This window comes from Neolamprologus multifasciatus, chromosome 13 (assembly GCF_963576455.1).
Source record: "Neolamprologus multifasciatus chromosome 13, fNeoMul1.2, whole genome shotgun sequence".
NCBI classification, from domain to species: Eukaryota; Metazoa; Chordata; class Actinopteri; order Cichliformes; family Cichlidae; genus Neolamprologus; species Neolamprologus multifasciatus.
In genome coordinates, this window is record NC_140451.1 from 27427481 (window position 1) to 27447692 (window position 20212).

The following is a 20212-nucleotide window of genomic DNA, read 5'->3' on the forward strand; positions in this document are numbered from 1 at the left end:
TTATTTCAAATTTTATTTTATTTTTTTAATTTCATATCATCAACCTACATACAGTTAAAGAAGGAAGGGAAAAACATAATCACACAAATAATTACTGCGTGTCACAAACCATCTACATATTGTGCACGCATGAAGTTGTGGATAGAAGTTTACGTACTGCATAGCATACTTCTTTAATGACTTAAAAAAAAAATTAGATGCACAGTTATTTATTCGGTCCAGTTTTGATGTGTGTTTTAGGTCATTGTCATGAACCTAACCTGGAGCACCCAGCTGTGTTCTGGCTTTAACTATCTAGCTTCTGTCTAACTACTACTACTATCTTTGCAAGAATGTGGAGGTGGTCCTACTCCTTCATTATTCCATCCACTTTCTGCAATGTACCACAATTACTGACAGCAAAATAGCGCCAGAGAATGATGCTAGCACCACCATGCTTAAGAGCTGGTACAGTGTTCTTAGATTTGAAAGCATCATCTTTGCCCCTCCACACATACCCTCTGTTATTGTGACCAAGTAGCTCAGTTTCTGACACTGGTCTTCCAGCAGTTTCCAGTTCCTTGGAATTTCTCATTGTTCTGAGTGTTGGCCAGTGAGTGCTGTCAAACAAATTCTTTTTATGCTGGCAAAGACAAACTGCAGTTATAGTCAATCATAATCACCAATGCGAAGTTAGTAGGCCTCGTCAAGTTAAATGAAACTGCAGAACCTTAACTTTTAAAATATTTGAGTGTATATATATATATATATATATATATATGTATATATATATATATATATATATATATATATATTTGAGCCTGCATGTGCACTTGTGATCTTGTGTGGATTAGAGAAAATCCAAAATAAATTCAGATTAGTGTTTTTTGAACGAAGAAAGATGTATGCTGTACAATCGGTCCATCCTGGGAAACGAACAGTTCAAAATTACCAAGAAATTCAGGCCCATGATGAGCGTTCCACTTCTGACCACAACTATATTTATAAATGTCTGCACACAATCCATGTATCGTATACAAACGTATTAATTTAGAATTACCCTCTCACGCTTCCAGACATATTTTTATTTAGTATAGGAAAAAGGAGAGAACAAATTCCTTTTAGCTTATTTGATTAGTTTCTGATAACACTTACAATCCCTCTTTTCACATTATAATCATGGCAAAAAGAAAGTACACCATCTTTCAATTCACAGGTTTTACAAATCAGGACATAATAAAAATAATCTGATCCTTAGCAGGCCTCAAAATTATGAAAATTAAACCTCTGACAATCAACTAAATGACACATATGACACATTTTGCTAAATGACACATATTACAATGTGTCATTTAGCAAAAACTAACCCAAAAGCAGAAGCAGTGTGCGTAGGTGTTAAGATTTGGATTTGCTTTGCAGCCACGGGCTCTGGGCTTCTTGCAGTTACTGACTCGACCATGAACTCCTCTGCATACCAAATTATTCAAGAATCAAATGTAAGGCCATCTGTCTCATAGATAAAGCTTGGTCAAAACTGGTTCATACAACATGACAGGACCTTAATATAACCTGAACCTCAATGGGCTGAAGCAACACTGTAACAGAGAGTAGGGTAAAATTCCAAGTCAGACTGCAAGTCACACAGAAAACGATTACTTTACGTTATTGATGCTAAAGGAGGCTCCATAAACTATTGATTTATGGGGTGTACTTGATTTTTCATAAACTGCTTGTGAAAGAGATGTAAATAGACTCTTCATTAGACAGAACCTTTGCAAAACAGCTTATGCAGACTTCCGAAGTACTGTGTACTTCAGCTGATATCTTCAATACCTCGCTGGAGAAATGTGCCAGCCTGCTTTAAGGCCTCCACCATTTTTCTGTTTCCCAAAAACAATTAAAATTCGCCTTGATGACTACAGTCCTGTTGCTTTGACCTCATTAGTAATGAAAATGTTTGAGGATGTTGTGTTGTCGCATTTCAAACCCATCATTGACCCCCTCCTGGATCCCTTGCACTAAAGTTATGCTTTCAACACCATCATCCCAGCTCTACGTCTCTCCAGGCTGAATGCGCCTGTTCCCACCTACACTGGGATTAGTGACTTCCTGTTTGACAGAAGGCTGCTTGTGAGATCAGGCAGGCCCATTTCAGATTCAAAGAAGGTGTTTTGACTTTGACTGTCATGACTGTACATAAACCCTTCGTTTTATTGTAAAATGACTACAGGAAGCAGCTGTTTGTTTCACAGGAATGTGCGCAAGTGGACAACAAGCTTGTCACGGCAGTATTTCAGGACAATGTTTTTATACTCCAAAGCACCTCAGTAACATAAAACCACTGGAAGCAAACAAATGAACAACAATAATGCTAAATATTTTCTAAAATAGTCAGGAACGTGTAGCCTATTAGTTTGTGGACATCATAAATCATAAAAACAAAAAATCAGCCAGGAGCAGGAAACAGAAAAAAAAAATCATCATCAAAGAAATCTCAAATACTTTCGTGACTTGAATATGGAAACACATGTATGGCATCCTGATACTAAAACAGACCATAACAGAATACTGTAACTGGCATGAAGCAAAACTTTGTAATAGAGAAAGAAAAATGAAAAAGTGAAAACAAAAGTGATCTTGCTAAATCTAAAATTAAACAAACAAAAAAATTGTTTGAAATATATATTTCTTTAAAAAGGCCACATTACATAATCACATTCTTTCTGTCTTTTATATGATTTGTCTGTTATAGCCTTACATTAAAATAACAGTGTGTGTCATTTTTAGGTAAAAATAACAACATACATATAAAAATATCAATTTCGACTGACGTGTTTCCTGTAACAGACTAAATTAATCTGGGTGAAAGGGACGTTAAACCAAACTAAATCACAACACTGCACATTGAGGAGAATAATACTTTTACACACTGTACTGTTGCTGCTGATCTTCCGCAGTGCAGTTTGCAGTTTGGTATGCTTTGAAATTTGAATATCCTTATATGTGAGGATTTTTTTTTACTCACAACTTTCACCCTAAAAGCAGAGGATAGCCAGCAGGTGGAGTATTTTTACTAAAGCAGGAAAATCAACCTCTCGTTTCCCAATAAGTCTCTATGATTTCATGTGACCTCACATGTAGTAGTATACCTATTCTATACCTCTTCAAACAGCCCATGTTGAATCAGCTACATACATGGGAAAGCAGGCCAAGGCCAAGTGAAAGATTAACGGGTTTTCTCATTTCTCTAATTTGTGCCTTCTCATGTCCCCTGTTCTTCCTCCTGTCTCAGTTCCTAAAATGCATCTGCAGGTCATCTGCAGAAGCTACAATCGAGGATGCACAGGTATGTCTTTTGTCCTCTTTTATACACTGAAGTGTTTCACCTGCAGTGTATAAAAGAGTTTTGCAGACAGCTGGAATAAACAGTGGAAAGAGAACTCTGCACACAAGCAATCATATCACAATGTGTTTAAAATGACCAGTTGTGTTATCAAATGTTCTGAACTCTTCCATCTGTGTGTGTTTAACAAAAATATCTCAAATTTTCACAATCCAGTTTGTTGTAAATATAAATAATGTCCTGTCATTTTGGAGAAGTGCATGCTTTGGGTAGGAGTACGCTTGGGAACATGAGGACCTTGGCCTGCATGAAAGACAAGTTAGGAAGCACAGCGATCACCCTGGAAGCCTCTTCACTCAGCTCTTCACTCGGCAGGAATTTTCTGTCAGAGAGCACACACAACCAAACAGTAACAGTTAAACTGGCTTTGAATTATTTCAATTTAAAACAAAAAACAGATCATATATCAGATTCACTGACCTCACTGAAATGCTCGTCTTCTCTGCGGAGGACATCAGGCGATTCAAAGCGTCCTCTAGGTGGCTGCTGTTAGTGTTGATTTCCAGCTTGCTGATGGTCAACTCATACAGCTCTGGATCAATTCCTTTACGCAAAAGCGTTTCGTTATAACAAGACATACAACACAAGCAGCATTGAAGGCAGGGGTGGGCAATTAATTTTCCCACGTTCCCAAATGAAACTGGGATTATTGTGGGTGGATGCATTAAAAAGTGCAGCACGGTGGCACGGTGGTTAGCACTGTTGCCGCACAGCAAGAAGGTCCTGAGTTCAATTCCAACATCAGGCCGGGGTCTTTCTGTGTGGAGTTTGCATGTTCTCCCCGTGTTTGCGTGGGTTCCCTCCGGGTACTCCGGCTTCCTCCCACCGGCCAAAGACATGCAGCTTGTGGGGATAGGTTAATTGGAAAATCCAAATTGCCACTAGGTGTGAATGTGAATGCAAATGGTTGTCTGTCCCTGTGTGTTGGCCCTGCGACAGACTGGCGACCTGTCCAGGGTGTACCCCGCCTCTCGCCCCATGACAGCTGGGATAGGCTCCAGCGCCCCCGCGACCCTGAAAAGGATAAGCGGAAGCGAATGGATGGATGGATGGATGCATTAAAAAGCTTATAAAGAGATGAGCCCACTCCCAACCAGTCGTGGCAGATGGCTGCCCCTCTTTGTGTCTGGTTCTGCTGAAGGTTTCTTCCTGTTAAAATTAAGTTTTTTCCTTCCCACTGTCAGTAAAGTGCTTGCTGATAGGGTGTCTAATTGTTGGGGTTTCTCTGTATTATTGTAGGATCTTTACCTTATAACATTTAGTGCCATGAGGAGACTGTTGTTGTGATTTGGAGTTATATAAATAACATTGAATTAAATAGATAAGATTAATATTGAGCAGAATTGAGTTCAGCTTAATGGTCTGGCCTTCCACAACAGTCCCAGTTTCTAAAGTGGCCTCTTGAGAAAAGTATTTGTCCACCCCTGATCTAGGCTCATTTCTGTATTGCTCCAAGGTAGTATCACAATTGAGAGGTGTAGTTATTTACCTGGAGGGGGGCTGTGGCTTTGGGTGCTACTGCTGGACCTGCTCTCATCCTCAGGACCAAAGTAATCCAGACTGAGAGCAGAACAGTCTGTGCTAGCATAAGGGAGAAAGGAGAAGAGGTCTGAAGCTTTGTCTTTTTATCAGGACAGTCAAAGGAAATGGGTACAATCGTTAAGGTAAATAAAAGAACCTCAATGGCATGTGGTGTTAGCAGTTTTGTTTGTTAGATGTTATCTACATGTACTCTCCATGACTTGGAGTGTACACTTGGAAGGCAAGTATATGTATATTAGTATGTTAGTTTTAAAGAGGACTCTTATAGCAAAGTTTAAATCAGTGTTTTGGAGCCTGCTGTGGTGGAAGTCTTTAAGTGTGTTTCACTTCTGAGAACACCCAGTGGTGTTGTGTACTGTAGTGAAACCTTTTTCACAGAAGACATACTGTGACTTGTCACAACAGGAATGTAACAAGGGCTTAGTTACCGTAAGTCACATCAAATCACGTGCCACAAGAAATCCTCTAGCTTTATACTTTATACTTAATGTGTCCATGATGGTTTATTATATTTTTCGTGTAAATAAAGAGCAGAGTTTTTTTGGGCACACTAAGTTATATGTTAGAGCCATGTTACCAGATGAAGAATAAATATAACCAGCAGTGAAAATTTGAATTTAGACTCAAATTGAGGCATTATTGTTCAGTCATGTTGTCATTTGTAATGCCTGTTAATGTTAAAGTAAAACTGTACTGGCAAAACCAGTCACAACCAGGAGGCTGCCGCTTCACTGCAATGAAGAAGGTTAAACAGTAGAGGTCAGCAGAAACACACCGCTAAAGTTGGGTTTATTTTAGTCCGTTTCCCTTTTAAGTTTTATATGTGATTATTGTGTGTAATACTAGTGAATGGTAATGCTAACAGGTTCTAGCTTAAAGATGAAACAGAATAATCTAATAAAATTAGTAGTCTTTTGTACTAATTGATGAGGATTGCCTCCTCCTGCAGACTCTGGTGGATTTGTCCTTATAAGGTCATGAAATAAAATCTTGTCATTTGTAGTTAAAAAAAAAAATGTTTGGCCCCAATTTCTGCTTTTTTTCCATTTTTGTGTGCAACTGACGTAGTCTTAAAGGTCAAATACCAACTAACCTTGTGTAAACACACACACACACACAGCCTGACTTGACAACCACACCTGATTACTACCAGTCCTAACTAAAAATAACTTAGAGATTTTCAGAAGCGCAGAGTCGGTTAAATGACCTTCCAGCAACACAATAATGCTAAATCCAAAGAAATTCTGAAGAACTTAAGAAGAAAGTGATAAATACATCAGTCTGGGATGGGTTACAAAGCTATTTTTGAGGCCAGTTCATGTAAACCCTTGCAGACACATGGCCTCCAGATCCACAACGAGACATTCTCAATAAATAAAGACTTTCCAGGACGGCTCATCCGGGAAGTCATAAAATAAAATAGAGGTCAGCAGAAACACACATCTAAAGAGAAATATGTAAGAAACTGTGCACAGTGGGCAAAAATGAGACCCATGGTGTGTAGACGTTATAGCATCTTTTGAAGAAAACTAAGGCTTATACAGACTGTGCTAAAACATACTCTAATGGACTCAGACATTTTGGGTCAATGTTTTAAAGAATGATTAGGGTGAACTTTTTGTAAGAGAAAAGGTGTCACACCTGGTATAAACCAGACTCAGAATTCAACAAATTGGATGTTTTACGAAGAGTCAAGCGTGGAAGTGTTAGTGTTGTGAATGCTGTTGGAGCCAGTTGGCAGAGAGAAACTTATTGACCAAAAATCTTGTAGAACAAAAAGTAGTTGCGGCTGCTCCTGAAGGGTCACCACAGCAGGTGGATCTGCTTGGATTCTCCTAACGCACCCCTCCCATTTATTTGGGCTTGAAACCACATCGATGATTATGCTAGCATGTCTGGGGGCTCTTGCCAAAAATCCCAGAATTCAGTTTTGAGTGCAAGGGCAACCCTGGTGAGACAATGATCTAAACATAACAATAAACAAAACACTTCCAAGAAGTTCACTTCTAAATGGCTCATAAATTGAATAAAATTCCATTTTAGTGTGAGCTAGTTTGAGGTTGGACTTGAACCCCACTGAGATGCTGTGGGAAGATCTGAAAAGAACCCTTAGGCCTCAAAACCAGCCCCCTAAATGTGGCTGCACCAAAGCACAAAGCATTTGGTTGTACGTGTTCTAAAGGTGGCACAATTGGCTATTAAATTCAGAGACGCGATTTCTTATTACTTAAAGTAATCGCGTCTCTGAATTACATTACAGAATTACAAAATCATTCCTCAAAAGGCTCAACACAATCATTTAGTGCTAACTGAATGTTTTCTTGTAAAATCTTGTTTGACTATCTGACAGTTTGGAACAGAAAAATTACAAAATGTAAATTAGATGGGTGTTTAAAAAAGTCTCTGCTTTTTGGACTTTTTTGTGGTCTTGCAAAAATAAAAAAAATAAAAAAAATCAATAAATAAACAAAAGCCATGCAAATGGTTAAACTTTGAGTAATGTAACTCTAGTCAACCACTGAGAAAAGTGGTTTTATCACTTTGTGATAAAAGAGTGAAAATTTGAAGAGAAGAGAAGACAAACCAAGCAGAAAGGATCAACCGATTTATTTCAGTATTTACAACTATTTCCCTCTACTCTGATAGCAGTGCATTAATTCTCAATTTGAGCAGTAAATCTGAATAAATTAAGAGGAAAAAAAGGTTTTTGTCACTGTAGGTCCAAACATTTCACTATTTGGGAGAAAAAAAGCACTCATTAGAAAATGCTTAGCAAAAGGCACAACTCATTATTTTAAAAAAAAGAGTGTGTGTTTACAGGAACAGTGCAGAAACATGTTTGATTGATAATGAAACACTGAAAAGCACTCAAAACCCGTTTTCTCAAAATAAAGCAAATTGGAATCAAACACTGCCACACAGAACGATCATATCTAGAATCAAGTGCAAAAAAACTAAAAGAAAAACACAGAATTAAGTATTAACTGACAACATAAAAATCACACCTGCAAGCTTTAACTGTGACTCCTCCTTTGCAATTTTAATTATGAAAGCCTGCCTTCTATTAGGACAGTAATCCCACAAATTAAATTAACCCCAAAATTGGCTTCATATCTAACAGAAAGAAAGAAATAATAAATTACAGAACACACCACACAGTTACATAAAATGATGTACAATAATAAGATTGCATCCTGAATCTTCTTGTATTAATAGATTTGTTCCTGCAAACTGGTCATGTGTTTTGACTTTCTTTCTGCACTCAGCACCACTTACACCCTTGCACACTGCCCTCTGCTGTGCAAGCTTCATTATTACAACTTTAGTCTTTGTTCTGCCCTATGTTTTGTCTTCTATGTGTTGCCGATCTAAAAATAAAATAAAATAAAATAAAAAAATTACAAATAAATAAAAACAAACAAAAAACTGAACTCAGATGATCGGGAGATGTAAAATAGGTTCCTCTTTTCGTACAGTTGCCTGAGGACCTGCAGACTGAAATAATCCAGATTTGAGCAAGAACATTACTGCTCAAGTCCAGGAAATGGGTGTAGTAGGTGCTCAGTGCCATCCTTAGTTATATACATGTGTATATCAATAAACACCATCAAAAAAAAAGATGCTACGTTTCATGCTACAAATTAGAATTAGATTTTATATTTTAGTTAGTAGTCACAATTCACATTTTTAAGTTAGTAAGCTATGCTTTCAGCCACGCTGCATGTCATACATGGAAAACAAACTCTTTGTTATAATTATTTAGCACACTTTATTTTACCTTTACCCTCTTAAACATATGCAGCAGCAAAATGATTTGCGTGGCAAAGTTTGTGTATGACTGTTCACAGCTGTTTTACAGCAATGACAGAGCTATATCTTTTTTAGTGTGTTGGTTTGAATCCATGTTGCATTAAGTTATGAAAGAACCAGATGGGATTTTCCTACCTGCCCTTTTTTGTTTTTTATTTGTGGTCTCATCAAAAAGTTCTGCAATTCAATTGACAAAAGGCAAATTAACAAAAAACAAAGAACTAAAAACAAACAAAAAAAAAAAAAAAAAGAAATACTTGGCTGAAGTCCCCTTCAAGATCATCTGCTTGATCTTTGCTTTCCAAAAGTTTGATGTTCATTATGAAATTAGGCAGTCATGCTTGAAGTGATCCAGATGTGCACAGGGAGATTACACTATGGCCATATTTTAATCTAATTTGCGTTTTTCTGTGGACTCTTGGAACCTTTTTTTTTTTTTAAACCATACTTTCTGATCAAAGAGAATATTTAATAATTTTTAATTTATAACTCACGATTTTTGGAATTTAGGATGAATACAAACGTTCATTTGAAAACTGCAAAAACGTAAAACTGAACAGTACAATAAGTTATGATTCTCATTGACTTGATAAAACATTCCTGAGCAAAAAAAAAAAAAAAAAAAAAAAAAAAAAAAATATACTGGTATAGATTATTCTTTTTTAATTTGTCTTTACTAGAAATGTCTAATGGCTGACTTACAGTAATTCTGGCAACAGATTGACGATATTAGTACTAAGGACCTGGGAGTTTGACCCTCACAATAACCAAAAATTAAAAGACAAAAAAAAAAAAAAAAAAAGAAAATCTGTTAATTATTCAGAGTGCATGTTATTTTCATGCTCAGTGAGTCAACCACAAAACAGAAATGAAACAGGTTAGTATGCACATCATGTCTTCAATAGGCTTCTTACACATCAGGTGTGAGTTCATGAGAAATTGTCCATAAATAAATTAGACTGATAAATACTGAGATAAATCTTTTCTCAACAGGACAACAGGTAAATACAACAAGTGAAGAAAAAGAGCAAAAAGGGAGATCAGCACAGTGTTTCCTCTGTTTTTGGTCATGATTTCAAAATACTGGATGGATGTTATTCTTGAGAGGAAATTATTATTAAAGGAAAATATTATATTTTGATGACATGTTGTGATCCCGTATTACTGCAAAGTGCCTTAAGGGGAAACACAGTAAATTCAAAGAGAAAAAGCACATGCTGTGAAGATAGTGAGAAGCCCAGAGTTAAATCTTAACAAAAGGTTTGGTTTGATAATAGAAGCCATGACTGGTAGTCTACTTCCGACCCCAGAAATGTGGGGCTCGGCGAGGGGACGTACCGTCCTGAGAGCTGCTAAGGCCACGACCGCTCCAGTCCAGCTGGCTGGAAGGGAGCTCCTCCTGCCATGATACAAAATTGACCTTCTTTAATGGCATTTTAAGTTATTCCATTCATGTGTAATGCTTTATGATTTTTTTAAATCAAATCAAACAGATAAGTTTACCTGCGCTGAATGTGTTGAGGGGCCCGGTATATCCCGGGGCCCTGGAGGTGCTTGTGCTGTAACAGCTGTGCTTCCTGAAGAGCAGGCAGCTGGCACAGCATCTTTGGTTGGCTCAAGCATTCCCTGAAAGTGACAGAAACTGATATTCCAGCTGGGAAACACTGAATAAAGATACATAAAGAGCAACCGGTCCCAAAGGGAAGCAACAAAGCCCAGTATGCTTTAGTACTACTGAATCTGTCCTCCATTCAGAGACAATCAGACAAGACAGTTTGTCTGATCTCCTACCACACACCAGTGACGTTTATTCACATTTACTGCAGCAAGACTCACCAGACTGGATGCAAAAGCAGGCACAGTCACAGACTGCTTATTCCTCCCAGTGAACACCTTGGAATTGGGAATGAGCAAGTGTTAGGAACACTATAACATTGGAAGATACCAACAGAATCTTTGGTCCATTTTAGCAGCAGTTTAAGCCATGTAATGGAAAATGCTACTGATGCCTAACTCACAACGTTTCTTGTGTCCACGCCAAGGCAACTGAGCAGAGTCCTGTTAGTATGGGAGGCCCCCCACTGAAACTGGAGCCCAACTGCATTGTGGACATCCTGATGTGGCCTCAATATCTCCTGCTGAATCCTGGAAGGTCAGAAGAAAATTTAAAAGCAGCTAAGATTTTGAGAAGTTATTACTTTATCTGCTATATCAAGGAATGAAATTCTAAAATGTTAAGGATACCACTACGAATTGCAAATATATGCACTAATATGATCAGTGCAAACTAATCCTATAGGGTACATCTTCAGACCAGATTTCTGTTAACCCATTCATGCATGAATTATGACAACCTCAATCAGGACTTTTTTCTTAAGTATTTTTATTCATCTTTAGGCATGAAAAAGATTTTTAAACTTGATTTTTAAACTATTTTTCAAATAGTTTTTGACATGTCCACTTAGGTGGACAACATCACCTTTGGAGTGTTTGGCAGGGTATGGAGCGACACATCAGTGTCCAATGTAGTGGTTTATGTCCACATAACAAAAACACAAGCTCACATATAGATACTCTATCTACAACAGGAAATCACAGAAAATTAACCAATCCTAAGCCTGAGGGGAAGTTGACAGACTAGCTGATGGCTTTCCAGATTGGTTAAGCCATAGTTCAGGAGGTTCTCCTCACCGCTGAGCACTGCTGGGGACTTTTACCTCCTCCCCACTCTCAGAGAGATGCTCAGCTTGAAGCAAAGCACTAAGGCCAACCAGCTCCTTCTCATCTTCCACAGCTGGAACCACTACCTTTGGGAAACTGGCCTGAATGATTTCCTGGACACGACAGGGCAGTGAATCCTGGTCAGATAGGAATATAAGAAGGTTCATTTTCAAACTAGAAGTTCAGAAATATGTATTTATCTTTTTAAAACATTAATATGCCTTTAAATAGCTTACATTCTTTTTAAAAATTGGTAACATTTAATAATAAAAACAGACAACCGATAATGTAAGCAGAAGTTTAGGTTTTTAAATAAAATTAACTTCTACCTGAGAGCTGTTCCTTCTTGTTCCTTCCACTCTGTCCTGCTTATTCTTTTCCTCATCGTCTACATCAGTCTGCAGGCTGCTGACTGGTGCTCTGAACTGTCTCCAACTTCTTCCATCCTCTGCACTCTGGTCATTGAATTCCGCCCACGACCCCTCTTCATCCTCCTGCGTGGGCGCCGAGCAGAAATCTGCAAAGCTGTCACTCAGTGGGAGATTTCCCAGAATCCGCACGCCTGCATCAGCCGTTTGAAGATCTTCTTGAGGTCTGTGATGCTCAAAACTGCTGTCAGTAAAGTCAGCAAATCTGTCTTGCAAATTTGTTCCAGATTGTGACTGTTTGGAGGTAGCAGAATTTTCCTGAGTCGGATATTCGCAGTGATGAACGTCCCTGTCTGACTCAGTCTGGTTGAGGTTTGTCACAAAAGAGTCAGAATGTCTGCAGTTTCCCAGGTCTTCATCATCTTCATCAAACTGGTCCCAATCAGTTTGATCATCTTGAGAAGCGAGGGATGAAACATTTGGTTCCAAATCTGCAGAAGCAACCTCAAACGACAAATCATCACTGAAGGATGCCAAGTCCTCTGACATAGGCTCATGCATACTACATGTTTGAAAGATTTCTTCTGCATCTCCATCGTCCTGTACCTCAGAGGTTTGAGGAGAATTACAGCTATTCCTCCTTTCCCTCTGACTATCCCAAGGCTTATCTAGCTCCTTCTCTTCAGAAGGAAAACTCCAATTTCCTGCAGCTTCCTGAGGCTGATGATGGACCTGAGATGGTTGCACAAGTGCTGCATCTCTTTTCTCCCTGTCCCCGATCTCAGTGCAGATGTTTTGTTTTTCTTTGTGTGCACAGTGATATCTGGGCTCAGATTCCATAATAAAAACCTCTCCTGATTCATGTATTTGTTCACTAAAGGTGCTGTTTGTCCCTCTTACTCTCGCATCCTCCTGCTCTGCGTTAGCCATTGGAGAGAAGCCACAACACCAGGGGTGTCCCGTCTGCTTTGTAAACACAGTGAAATCAGCAAACCCCGTTTCCTCCACAGGAGACCGACCACCCGCTACAGAAGAAGTATGGGCCCCAGAGTTATGTTCACTTTCAGCAAATCCATTTGTGAGGTGCAAAGAAGGTTCAGCATTATAATCCTCCTGTCCTACATCCATCTGAGCCTTACCAGACTCCAGCTTCACTTTGGATGTAGGCTGGGATTGTTCACCTGCGCAATTAGAGCTGCAACTGGGTTGATGGGTGGCTGGTTCTGAGGTTGGAGAAGGAGGTCTGAAACTAGAAGGTGACTCAGTTGCATCAGCAAAATTAAGAGACTCATCCTCCTCTGATGCCACCTCCCCATCACCATCATCATCCATCAGAGGCAAAGAAGAGGAGTGCAAGGGTATGATGTTGGGTTCCATGGGTTCTCCTTGCAGGACCCAAAGGACTCATGCACCTGGTAGAAGAAAGTGCATACAATCAGAAAAGAAGGATTAAAAAAACAACAGCTTCTGGGAATAATTTCAGTGTTAAAGATATTTGCTTAATAATTTATACTTAAAGGTTCTTTTTGGATAAAGCTAATATTTTCGGCTGGATCAAATGACCCTGAACCCTTGTTGGGGGGGGGGGGGGGGGGGGGGGGCTTTCCATGATGCACTGAGCATTTCTTCCTTAATCATTTCTTTTCACTCTTTACTGCATTCAATCACTAGTAGTTATTAAACTCTGGCTCCCTCTACCAGACTCTTTTCTCCCGTCTCTGCTCTCTTCCTTTGCTGGTCACGGCAGATCGCTGTTCCTCCCTGTGCCTGGTTCTACCAGAGGTTTTTTCCTGTTAAGAGGGACTTTTTCATTCCCACAGTCACCAAGTACTTGCTCATAGGGGGTTTTCCGATTGTTGGGCTTTTCTTTGTAATACTGTAGTGTCTCTCACTGATTAAATAGTCCAATAATAAAATGTGCTGGAAATAAGCAGGCCACGTCCCCTTTAAATATGAATATTTGTTTTACCTTTTTAAAAAAAAAAAAGCAAATGTTTTTTATTTTATTTTATTAGCCTGGCTCACCTGAGATCAAAATAGCAGGCAGGTGGAACAAAAGACCAACTGAAATAAATTTGGCACAGCCCTGTGATCATTGATTTCCACACTTGTGTACATGGGGCTGCTGGCATTCTGCAGAGTTAAATAATGAGGAACTTGCACATAATGTACACAATGAGCAATCTGATTTCCTCATTTCAAATATCACCTTCTTCTTTCATTTGATCTCTAAAACCACCTGCATGACTCTCCTGGTTCTGATCCTAAGACGCAAGAGAGGCCAGCGCTGCCCCGGACAGTAAGCCGATACGGGAAACAATATCCGCACCTTTGTGCTACTTAGATGAACAGCACAAACCCGAAGTCTTAGCCCTACAGGGTCACAGATAAGCTCTTAACGCCAAAAAACAAATGAACTGGAGTCTATTCTGGTTGATTCTATTTAACAAATGTGATCATGCGTGTTTCTGTATTAAACAAGTTAACGCACGCCTTTTGTGGGCGAAAACAAGCACCGCCGTCCTGCCATTTTCCCCAGCCTCTTCATCCTGGACAGACAGACAGGTGTCATCGTGGCATGACGTGAACAGCTGAATGTAGAGTCATGTAAACGCAAACTGTTCACGAAACTCGCTAATTAGGTAGCACTGATGCAAAGAGAGCTTACTCACCAATAAATAATGGGGTTAAAATAAGGTAGTTCCCAAACGGCATTCCGCTGTCCTGTTACCGACACAGAAGCTGATTAGCTGACATGGCCAGCGGCTAGCTCATGTAGCCGCTGTCTGATGCTAGCTGTCCGTCAGAATCAGCCAGACAGTGACAGGCCGTTTAACGAGCAATCCCAGCTCTTTATTTATCACCTCTCGTTCACTTCGCCTGTCTGTCAACGGTGCAGCCCTTCTCCATCCTCTCGCGGTCTCCGTAGGCGTCACCTGGGATGCTAAAAGTACTAAGATGTCACACTCTGCTCCATCCACAGTGAAGGGAGTAACTCAAGGTCAGCGTCACAGACGGGGAAAGGGATGCCTCTTCAAAATAGACGATCTTTGTTGAAGGGCCTGAGGAAGAATATCGCCTCCTACTGGAGGAAATTAATCTCTAAATTGCCATTTTTTTAACCTTCACTTTGTTACTGTCACTGTAAACAAACGAATGAACAAAACTATGTTTCATGGATCTAAGTTAGCATCCTCAGGTTTGCAACTGTGGGAAATATATTCTTCCTGGTGTTTATCATGTTTTTTTCACCTGTATCAGGTAACCAGATAAGGACAGAAGGTTATCTGTCCTTATCTCATATCCTACAGTACAAAGGCTTAGGTAATTTATGGAAATGTGTGCTTTATCACTGTCTATAATTATTCTTTTTTTCTGTGCAAACATTCAAAGCAAACACATAAAATATCAGAAAATAAAAAATAAAACTGGGTCGAACTGTGTGAAGACTGGGCTGACTTTTTCTGATTCAGCATAGCTGTTTGTATGGCAGAATAAGAGAAAGTGTCAGGCTTTACAGGCCACATAGTTTCAGGATTTTCTTTAAGTGATTGGTTTGAGATTTTTAGTTGGATGTTGTTACGGTCTTTTCTTCCTGTTTGTTTTGTTGTGCCTTCCTGTCTATCTCGTTTCTCCATTTCCCCCTCCCTTTGCCTTCATGTTTCAGTATTTCTTTTCCTCTTTGCAGTTAGTCTGCCATCATGAGTATTACCTCTATTTGCTTCCAACTCTGTTCAATCTGTCATGTGTGGACGTGTCTTTGCTTCTCCCCAAGTAAGCTCATCTGTTTCCCCACCTCTTCTTCCCTGAGTTCCTTCTCGCTTGTTTTTGAGTGTTTCTATTTGTTTTGCCTACTGGACTTAGTGTAACATTAGTTCTTTTTGGATTAAAGGCTTTTGCATTAAAGGCGTAGCTTTTGTTTATTTAACTTGCCTCTGCCTCCCATTGTTGGGTCCAGCATGTGCTAACACATGTAACTGCAGTAATGTTACATCTGATCTGTGTACGATCTGAATATTATTACACAGCGGTTCCACTGATGATTTTCACATCATTTTTCCCTAACTAAGGGTGTATCTGTACACATCATTCATAAAAGATGTCTTATTGTGAAAAAATGCAAACATTCATCACTAATACAGATTTTTATAGGCACCTTTGAAAACACTCAAGGACACCTTACAAATTTAATAACAATTTCAAATTCTGAGGCAAGTGGACAAGTAAAAAAACTCTTTGAAAGGTAAATGTTTAAAAGGTTCAAAAAAGTTTTTTTTCATGCCCAAAGCTTAATAAAAATACTTAAGCAAAAAAATCCCAATTGAGGTTGTCATAATTCATGCATGAAAGGGTTAAAACTTATCCTTTGTTTCATTTTTTTTAGTGAAACTCTGGTAGAGTAGCTTTGAAACTGATAATTCAGCATATACTAAAAAAGAAAAGCCTTTTCTTACAGTATATTTGTGGGCATTTTATTTTGCAATATTTCTAATTACCACACTTAAAAATGAACAGCCTGTAATGCTATAATGACTCATCACTCAGATGCGTCTTTTTCTCTCCGTTTTGGCCTTCCGTCCACACTGAGACGGTGTTTTCGGTCAAGGAAAGCGCAGCGTTTTGAAAACGCTCTCCAAAGCGTATACATTTGAAAAACGCCGTTTTCGCGTAGCATTGTGGAAAGCGAACTGGAGCCTTTTTGAAAACAATGATACATTGTAGACTACGTCCACACGTACACGGGTATTTCTGAAAACTGAGGTTTTTCGTTTAAAAAAAAAAATCCCATCCACACCTCAACACCAAAAACGAAGGAAAATGCTGCCAGGAGCATGCCAAAGCAACAGGTGGCGATATATTCCTAACCGTGTAGAAATGTTGGCCAATCAGATGTCTAGATGCCTGGGCGGGAAAGAGTAAACAAAGATGGCGCAAAGAAGCAGAACTAAGTCCTATGTGTGGAGGGACAGTAACTGTCTGTGTATGTAAGCATTTAAACACTACAGAGAGTAAAATTAACAATATTTTGTCTAAGTCCGCCATTGTATAAATTAATTTCACCGAAACAATAACTTGGCGCACAGTGTGACAAAGGCCACACCTTTGACCCTGCGTTTTCTCCGTTTTCCTTGTCCGTAGTAAACGCAAAAACGGATTTCTTGAAAATCTCCACCCAGGAATTTTTAAAACTCTCCGTTTTCAGTGACCGAAAACGCCATTTACGTGTGGACGAAAGGTACAAACGCATAGAAAAATATACATTTTCAAAAATACCCATACATGTGGACATAGCCTAGTCAAGTGATGCAATCGTGACAAATTGTGACAGCCCCGTTAAAGATTAATATCAGTTTGTACATGCTCCAGATAGCTTTTATTCCAATTCTTTAATTCTCAATCCCTTTTCCAACGTTGTACTTTTGTATTACTTGCAGCAACAACTCCACCTCATTGTTAGTCCATTTAAAAAACTCGTTGCTTTTCCTCGACATTTTGAAAAGAGGCAGGTCGAATCGCCTTGCGTTTCACGCATGCGCAGTATAGGAACGTAAGCGTTTTCGGACGTTTCAATGTGGACGGACAACTCTGTGAAAACGGTAGTCTGGACACGGAGCGTTTTCAAACGAAAACGCCTTTTTCAAATTTATCCGGGCTAGTGTGGACGTAAGATCACGGGCCGTTCCAATGACGTCACCAATCACCACACTTCAAAGCACAAAGCCTGCGTTGTCACAGTAACGCATTCTGCTAAATGAGGTCATATATAGGAGTGAAACTGACATTCGCACAACCTGAACTGGCTCACGTCTGAGGTGCTGCCGTCTCTTGTAACCCTGCACGTTTCCAAGGTTTGTTTTTCTTTCTTTTTACGATGTTCTTGTAGTTTTTGTCCTCAGGTGAGGTGTGAAATGTCTGTGTGGTGCAGCCTGGTCTGTCACCCACCTGTAAAAGGTGGAGACTCACCAGGACATAAACAACTCAAAAGTCTCTGACTCTCTTGACTGCTCTGTAGAAGGGTTTCTCTGAGAGGGGAGGGCAGTGAGGAGCAGTCGCCCATCCTCTGGGGATACTGGGAGGTTACCCCTCTTCAAAAATCCTTGCAGAGGAGCCTCGAGAGCCAGGAACTAGTGAAATTTGTATGTCTACTCAGGCATCATTTATACATGCTCTGTAGGAATTTCCTAGAGTGTGGACAGGAGTGAACTTGACTCTCACACAACCTGAACTATCTGCCTGTCCTCATGTCTGCAGTGCTGCTGTCTCCTGTCACCCGTCACCCCTACATGTTTCTAAGGTTAGTTTTCTTTATTTTTATATTGTTCTTGTACTTTTTGTCCTCAGGTTTTTGTCCTTGAGGTTTGAATATGTATATATATATATATATGTGTGTGTGTGTGTGTGTGTACATGTATTATATATATATTTATATGTACGTATATATATTTAATTTCCTCATGTGCTTGAAAACCACTTTTTTTTTCTCTCTCTTTGTTTCTCTTCTGTTGTGGTGAGTATGTGTCTGTGTGAGTGATGTTATTTATTGTTTTTTCTCTTTCACACAGTTGCATATCCCCAACTGTATCCAAAGTCTGTGATGTTATCACTTTTTGTGGTAGGAAGTCATATATGGGAGTGAAATTGACCCTCACACACCCTGGACTGGCGCTCTCGACTCGGTTGAAGACGGGTTTCTTTTAGAGATGGACCGATCCGATATTACGTATCGGTATCGGTCCGATACTGACCCAAATTACTGGATCGGATATCGGCGAGAAATAACAAATGTAATCCGATCCATTAAATATAAAAAAAGCACCTCACAAAACTTGCGACATGGTGTAACTCGGCTCATAACCATAGCATGTCACAGCAGTATGCATCACGTGATAGAGCAGCTGTGTGTATTTGTAACCTCGCTACCAAACCAGCATTTCATCTCCGAGGAAGTTTTCCCAGAGAGAAGTAAAGCAAATGTGTAAGTTCATCTCTGAATGTAAAGCATTCCCACGTTAAGCTTAACAACAGATATATGGAGCAACTGCCTCTCTCTCTCTCTCTCCTGCTACTTCAATCGTGAAACTGCTTAATGATCAGCTGATCGGCTTTTCTGTCGCGAGTCCGTCTCTCTTCTTTGTTTTTGGCCCACTTCTCACCAGAAAGAGGAAACCAGCGGCTGAACAACAGCAGCACTATTAAGCTTGATAAGCTGTTGTTAGAATTTATTTAATATTACTTTCTACACCAGGAAAAGGGGGCACAAAGACATACTTTTCTTTCTTATTTTTATTTAAAATGTCTAGCTTTTAATAAATAATTATCTGACTCTTACACCCAAAGTTTTAATCTGATGTAAAATATATAGAAGTCCATTACTGTATATAGTAACTTTTAAGTCTAATATACCCTAGTAAGTTATACTACTTTTTCCTTTGGGAAGATACCATCTGTGCAGTCTGCAATTCTGTAGAAGAAAGATGTTGAATCTATTTAATTATTCTTGAAAAATAATTTATTTCTGTGCATTTTCCCCCTGCATCAAATTAAATTTGATTACATCAATTAAGCATCATGAGGTGGGGGGTGGTTCCCTATTTATTTTTGCTGGGAGTTTGCAACCCTATTAGTTAGGTTGCTTAATATTTCTGCTAAGTACTCTTTAAAATACCAGAATAGGAAGGATTGAGTAGGTTTAAGTTTATTAGATTGATCAGTATTGCTGAACTATGAAATATTTTGGGCGCAGTGTATTTTTTACATACAGGTATAACAGAATAGCTTTAGTGTTGTTATTTATTTAAACCTGAGTATAAACTTATACAAAATGCAGCAAGATATTAAAAAAACTTTTATTGATTAAAAAACACACTATATCGGATTCATATAGGGTGGCTATAGGGTTCATTTTAGGGGTGGCTGTAGCTCAGGTGGTAGAGCAGGTCATCTACTGATCGGAAGGTTGGTGGTTCGATCCCTGGCTTCCCCAGTCTGCATGCCAAATATCCTTGGGCAAGATACTAACCCCAAATTGCTCTCCGATGCATCCATCGGAGTATGAATGTGTGTGTGAATGTTACGTAGAGATAGCACTTAGAAAAATGTGCTTGTGCGAATGGGTGAATGTACAAGTTGTGTACAGCGCTTTGAGTGCTCAGAAAGAGTAGAAAAGCGCTATATAAGAACCAGTCCATTTACCATTTACCATATCGGTATCGGCAGATATCCAAATTTATGATATCGGTATCGGACATAAAAAAGTGGTATTGTGCCATCTCTAGTTTCTTTGTCCTCAGATGAGGTTTGAAGTGTCTGTGTGGTGCAGCTGGTCTGGTCTGTCTCTGTTCAGTTGAGGCTGCACCCACCTATAAAAGGTGGAGGCTCACCAGGACAT

The 20212-nt window shown here is 39.3% G+C and overlaps 1 protein-coding gene and 1 long non-coding RNA gene across 5 annotated transcripts; one reads left to right on the plus strand and one right to left on the minus strand.

The window, feature by feature from the left end:
• Positions 1-808: 808 nt before the first annotated feature.
• On the minus strand, positions 809-14845 carry aftphb (aftiphilin b). Of its 4 annotated transcripts, XM_085183041.1 has the most exons (11): positions 14496-14841; positions 14315-14372; positions 11785-13235; positions 11426-11592; positions 10753-10879; positions 10571-10627; positions 10238-10360; positions 10073-10133; positions 4872-4958; positions 3803-3926; positions 811-3704 (listed from the first exon to the last, which is right to left on the minus strand). In XM_085183041.1, exons 3-11 carry the CDS (start codon positions 13198-13200, stop codon positions 3566-3568), a joined length of 2301 nt encoding a protein of 766 aa, XP_085039167.1. In that variant the 5' UTR covers positions 13201-13235; positions 14315-14372; positions 14496-14841; the 3' UTR covers positions 811-3565. The 4 variants fall into 4 exon arrangements, with proteins under 4 accessions (XP_085039169.1, XP_085039167.1, XP_085039168.1 ...); XM_085183043.1 differs by lacking the exon at positions 14315-14372 and having other exon boundaries at positions 809-3704; positions 11426-11568; positions 14496-14845; XM_085183042.1 differs by lacking the exon at positions 14315-14372 and having other exon boundaries at positions 10756-10879.
• Positions 14846-16154: 1309 nt separating this feature from the next.
• Positions 16155-20033, plus strand: LOC146505707 (uncharacterized). Its single transcript, XR_014877631.1, has 2 exons — positions 16155-18118; positions 18387-20033. It is a non-coding gene; the product is annotated as an uncharacterized LOC146505707 (long non-coding RNA).
• The last annotated feature ends 179 nt before the right edge of the window (positions 20034-20212 follow it).

Coding starts and splice junctions, on each gene's coding strand:
- aftphb (XM_085183041.1), bottom strand. CDS start 13,200: ATGGAACCCAACATCATACCCTTGCACTCCTCTTCTTTGCCTCTGATG. Junction 11,593..11,784: donor CAAGAAGGAACAGCTCTCAG/GTAGAAGTTAAT, acceptor CTATCTGACCAG/GATTCACTGCCCTGTCGTGT. Junction 10,880..11,425: donor GTCCCCAGCAGTGCTCAGCG/GTGAGGAGAACC, acceptor CTGACCTTCCAG/GATTCAGCAGGAGATATTGA.